This window comes from Dipodomys ordii, unplaced genomic scaffold (genome assembly GCF_000151885.1).
Source record: "Dipodomys ordii isolate 6190 unplaced genomic scaffold, Dord_2.0 Scaffold74, whole genome shotgun sequence".
Lineage (NCBI taxonomy): Eukaryota > Metazoa > Chordata > Mammalia > Rodentia > Heteromyidae > Dipodomys > Dipodomys ordii.
Window position 1 is genome coordinate 991,084 of NW_012267290.1, and position 6,138 is coordinate 997,221.

The 6,138-nt window shown below is 36.2% G+C and overlaps 1 protein-coding gene across 1 annotated transcript in view; it reads left to right on the plus strand.

Annotated features, from left to right (window-relative positions):
- The first annotated feature begins 1,048 nt into the window (after window positions 1-1,048).
- Window positions 1,049-6,138, plus strand: part of Fzd3 (frizzled class receptor 3) — a 49,354-nt gene continuing 44,264 nt past the window's right edge. The window contains exons 1-2 of the mRNA XM_013024222.1: window positions 1,049-1,119; window positions 3,448-3,974. Coding sequence (XP_012879676.1) covers window positions 3,786-3,974 — 189 coding nt within the window. The 5' untranslated portion in view covers window positions 1,049-1,119; window positions 3,448-3,785. The remainder of the gene's footprint in view (window positions 1,120-3,447; window positions 3,975-6,138) is intronic.

A 6,138-nucleotide genomic window follows, 5' to 3' on the forward strand; every position in this document is an offset into this window, starting at 1 on the left:
AGGATTCTGATTTCTTAGGCCTGAATCAGTTGCACTTTTAAATTAAAGAACCAGTGTTGTGGGGGGAATGAAAATTCCTTAGCTGCGATATTTAATCTGCCTGTTTCGTTTATTTTTTTCTCACTGCATTCTATTGTTGTTTCCCCCTTTTACAAACGACAGTTTTGCCGTTTTGATTATTGTCTTTGTGCAACGTAGATTTTATAAAAGCACTTTGATACAGGTAATTTGGATGCTGCAGTAATATATAAGGAAACAGCTATAAGAAAGTGGGAAGCTTCACTTGCAAGGGAGCCAAAAGGAATAAGTGAGAGGAAATTGGGTATGATAGATGAAGCAAGCAGAAGTATAAGGGGGCATTTCAGATCATTTAAAACACTTAATGAGGTATTGTTTCTTAAGTTGTGGTTTTTTGTTTGTTTGTTTTGTCATAGGGCCTGAACTCTGGGCCTAGGCGCTGTCCCTCAGCTCTTGAGCTCTAGGCTAGCACTCTACCACTTGAGCCATGGCACCACTTCCAGCTTTTTCTGCTTGTATGGTGCTGAGGAATGGAACCCAGGGTCTTGTGCATGCAAGGCAAACAGTCTACCACTGAGCCACCTTCCCAGCCCCTGTTTATTAAGTTTTATATAGTTCTTCTTTGGAGCATAAATATGAAACCTATAAGCACTCAAGAGATTAGGCTAAGTGAGTTTTTTTTTAAATTCTTGGTGGTGGTGTATAGATACTTTATGGGGAATAATGTTCCCTTCGATTGTTTTTTAGTTGCAAGTGAGTAAACATGCGTCATAAGCTGTAGACTACAAAGACTGAACTGACTTGGATGTTTTAATACTGTAATCAAAGCTTTCAACAGTTACTTGACAAATATTTAGTCACATGTATAATTGTTACCATGCTACAAGGTAATTACAATTAAATACGTTTTAACCGTATGTAATGTCAGCTTTTTATAGCCAGATCTCAACATTTCTGAGACTACCTGAAGGAGGGGGAAAAATACAGCCGACAAGCTGTCGCACAAATCTGGTGTAGTGAGATTGAGACTCTTGGAACAGGGAATGCCACAGAGTTCTTTTCCTTTCCACCAATCAAGGCCATCTACTAGAAATTGGGAAGGTATAGCCACTGTTTCTGCTCTCTTTAACTACTTTTCTGCTTAGTAATGAAAGCTGGGGAAACAGAGGTCTCAGTCTAAGCTCTGCATAGAAATTTTCCTTGCTTTTCAGCCAACTAAGTTCCAGGTCTCAAGTTTTGAGCCATCAAGGCTGCTAACATTTGAGTTGTTCTACTAACCTGGATCTCTGAGAATTTCTGAACCTAAATTTCTAAAATGTTTTTCTCAATTTAGGTCATCTACAACAAATCCTGAAATAGGAGTATAAATAAGAAACAAAATTTAATAGAAGCAAAAGTAATGTTTGTTAGTAAACCAGATCAGAGTAAGATAGCTTAGAATATGCAGAATATGCTTAGAATATCAGACCTGCCTTCCATTCTACCCATCAGCTTCTAGCCCAAATTGAGAATCACACTTTTTGCTTCTTGGAAAATAGGGACAAGTCAGGTTCTCAGTGGAAGTAGTAACAACCATTCCTATTCCTGTTGTATGCTTTTAGGAATGATTTCTATTTTCTGCAGTCAGATTGTGCTTCATGACCATTTGTTGGTTAAATATTTGTAATTCAAGGGCTACTTCTACTGTATTATTTTTGTGCTATCTGAAAAGTTGCAATACTGGGATAATAGTTTTAGACCCTCTGTCAGTTTAGTATTGATTGATAGAGACAGTGCTATCAACTGTAATTCAGTAACAAAGATCTGTTTAATACTCCTTTACCATTTTTTTGGAGGGGGTCTGGTCGTGGGGCCTGAACTCTGGGTCTAGGCGCTGTCCCTCAGCGCTTCAGCTCAAGGCTAGCGCTCTACCCCTTGAGCCACAGTGCCACTTCCGGCTTTTTTTTTTTATGTGGTGCTGAGGAATTGAACCCAGAGCCTCAGGCATGCAAGGCAAGCGCTGTACCACTGAGCCACCTTCCCAGCCCCTCCTTTACCATTTATAAAGTACTTTTGCATGTATTATCTCATAATGCATGTATATGTCATCCTATGAGAGATGGTGATGGAATCATTTTTCAGGAAGAAAAATTGTGAGTTCAAAGAAGTTAAGTGGTATATATTATCTTTTTTTTTTAGTGATTTATTTATATTCACAAACCTAGAAAGAGGCTTAAAGCTATCTTTTGGTTTACTTTTCAGACCTTTGCAGTTGTTTCCTGTTAAATCAATTAATTAGCGTAGTATTAAAAGACTAAAGCACAGATAGGAAATTTAAAATCCAATAATTTAGTTTACAAAAATATTTTTATTTTATTGGACTTGAACTCAAGACTTCATGTTCTTCCTTAGGTTTTTTTTTTTTTTTTGTCAGTTGTGGGCCTTGAACTATGGGCCTGAGCGCTGTCCCTCAGCTCTTCAGCTCAAGGCTAGTGCTCTACCACTTGAGCTACAGTGCCACTTCCAGTTTTCTGGTGGTTTATTGGAGATAAGAGTTTAACGGAGTTTCCTGCCCGGGCTGGCTTTGAACCGAGATCCTCAGATCTCAGCCTCCTGAGGAGCTAGGATGACAGGCGTGAGCCACCAGTGCCCAGCTTTCCTTAGGTTTTTTTACTCAAGGTTGGCACTCTACCACTTAAGCCATACCACAACTGGCATTTTGGTAGTTAATTGGAGATGAAAGTCTTTCAGATTTGTCTAGCTGAACTGGCTTCTAACTGAGATCCTTAGATCTCATCCTTCCGAGTGACTAGACTTATGGGTGTGATCCACTGGCACTTGGTACAACAAATATTTAAATATAGTTTAGGACAATAGTGTAAGAATTTTTCAAAATGAATCAACTGTGTCTTTAGCAAATAAAAAAATCAGATATGATAGATCAGGCAAGCAGAAGGATAAGGGGGCATTTCACATCATTTTAACACTCAAATGAGGTATTTTTTTTAAAGTTTTATTTAGTAGACTTCTTTGAACCATAAAATATGAAACATATAAGCACTTGAGAGATTAAGCTAAGTGATTTTTTAAAAAAAATTCTTGGTGTTGTTGTATAGATGCTATATGGGGAATAATGTTCCTTTTGTTTATTAGTTGCAAGATCAGAAGTTAAAAAACATAAGAGGTATCGAATATATATGTGTGTGTATATATGCACACACATATAGCTAAGGAAAGAAAATTGAATGTCTTTTGAATGTTATTTAAGGACCAATTTGGCATATCTATTACATATCATATATGTACATATTATATATATGAAAACTATCTCTGTGAAGTATGCATGTATTTTTTATACTAGGTCAGTTTGATGTCTCATCAAAGATTTTAATGTCAAGTCTATAAGAGGAAATTACTAATTTATCTCATTTTCTTAATAATGCTTTTCAGATATTTCAATCAAGGAAGAAATAGCTCTTCTCCTAAGATGGAATCTGTGATTTGGGAATGTGGTTGATCAACTTGATATGTTGGCCAAATGTGCCCTATATAATGAAAAGAAGAGACAAGATGATGTCATTTTCCCATATTGTGAAACCAAAAACAAATGCCTTTTGTGAGACCAAGCTAACAAACCTCTGACAGAGCAAAGAGTGTTTAAATGTTTGAAGAACTTAACAGTAAGATACCGAAGAAGTGCTTTCAAACTGAGACCTGAAGGTGTATATTATTCTAAAATATGTATTGAGTAGGCCTGGTCATCCAAATCTCATTCTGATCCAGGAAGAATGGCTATGAGTTGGATCATCTTCTATCTTTGGCTCTTGACCATGTTTGTGGGGCATATAGGTGGGCACAGTTTGTTTTCGTGTGAACCTATTACCTTGAGGATGTGTCAAGATTTGCCTTATAATACTACCTTCATGCCTAATCTTCTAAATCATTACGACCAACAGACAGCAGCTTTAGCAATGGAGGTAAGACCTGATTTGCCTTTTGACATAGCTTATAATTGCTTATAATTTGATGCGTTCCATAAACAACAGGAAATATGCTATTTTAAATGGAATCTTATACATTTGAAAATTCATGTATTTGGTTCATACTGTAATAGAGTGAAAAATTCATGTTTGGTAACTGCTACCCTTGATCTATTGTTTTAGACATTGTGTTTTTACAGAGGAATTTGAAACACTGGAGACCAAGAGATAATAGCTATTCAGAAGTTTAAAATTGTGCAAGTTGTGATGTGATTACATCCGTGTTGTTTGGCTGAACCTTTGGAAAAAGAACAGACTAAGAAGTGCAGCTCAGTCATTAAATGTTGAATATAATGTGATTTTTTTTTTAAGAAAATGAGTCTGTTAGTCAACCCTTAGGCTTATAGTATTTCAATTATCTTAAGTACTCAAGATAATTTCCTAGTTATACTGTGTTCACATCCAGTTAAGAGTAATTCCCTTTTGTAACTGTAACCCTCTGTGTGTATGTAATATTATATGTAGCATATATCTATATCTATATATATCACTTTTCTAATAACAATAAAAAAGGAAAAGAAAAGGGATGACTCAAACAATAAAAAATTATATTACTTGTTCTTGGCCTCTCAGAGTTTTATGAAAATTGTTGCCTTATTTGAAGTTTTCTAATAATTCTTCAGGGACTCCTTAATGATTCTACTTCAGAAATGATGCACATTAATGGATGTAGTCAATAGTAGGTTTAAATACATGTGTACGTGTGTAATGGTTTTAGAATTGAGGACACTTTCTAGCAATGTTAAATTGCCCAAGTTTCAACTTTCCCATCATGGTTTCTTTGTTTATAAAATAAATCTAATGATGACCATATAGACTTTTGTAATTCAAAACAAAAATATACTCATAAAATACTTGGCATGTACTTAATCTGTGATAGGGGTTTTTTTTGTTTCATTTTTACCATTTATAAAGAGAATGTTTTATACTGTGGTGTTTAATTCATTTGTACAGTGCTTCTAGCAAATGGGAACCTACATGTTTTGGAAATTTTTTATTTTATAGTAAAACTTGAATTTTTATTTATATTTTGTGTCAGTCATGGGGTTTGAACTCAAGGCTGGACGCTGTCCCTGAACTTTTTTGCTCAAGACTAATGTTGTACCAATAGAACCACAGCTCCCCTTCTGGCTTTTTGTGGAGATAAGAATAATTCAGATAAGAGATAAGATAATTGGAGAGAAGAATCTCATGGACTTTTTTGCCCAGGCTAGTTTTGAACTGAGATCCTTAGATCTCATCCCCCAGAGTAGCTCGAATTACAGACCTGAGCCACTTGCCCACCCACAACTTTATTATTTGGAGGTAGGTTAATGTTCTATCTGGGGAAATCTGTGGAAAGATTATGATCATAGTAAGAAACAAATCATAAAGATGTCTTGAGTTCAACTTTTCTACAGAGGTTTGAACTCGGAGCCACACTTCCTTAGCTTGTTTGCTCACAAAGGCAGACTTTTCTGCCCAGGATGGCTTTAAATCATGATCATCTGGAGCTGGGAAGGTGGCTCAGTGGTAGAGTTCTTGCCTTGAGCTGAAGAGCTGAGGGACAGTGCCTAGGCCCAGTGTTCAGGCCCCACAACCGACCCCCCTTACCCCCCCAAAAAAAATTCATGATCATTTGGATTTCAGCCTACTGGGTAGCTAAGATTACAGGGGCAAACCACTAGTGCCTGGCTCCATTTTTTATTTATGTGCTTCATGATTTCATAATTTCTTTTCTACTTTGATCTGATAAAATGTTATTGAAGAAAAGGATTATAAAACTCATGTTTTCTGGAATAATAAAGGACAATGTTTTTATTTAAAAAATTCTTTCGTTATTATAAATGTGATGTACAGAGGGGTTACAGTTACACAAGTAGGTAACTAGTACATTTCTTTTTGGACAGTATCACCCCTCCCCTCACTCTCCCAAGCTCCCTCTCTCCATTCCTACCTACAAGTAGTATAGTTCATTTTCAAAGTAATGGCTGGTAAATAAGTACCACTGCTGCATTTCCCTTGTCTCTCCATTTCTGTGTGGACAATTTCTTTCTTTCTTTCTTTCTTTCTTTCTTTCTTTCTTTCTTTCTTTCTTTCTTTCTTTCTTTCTTTCTTTCTT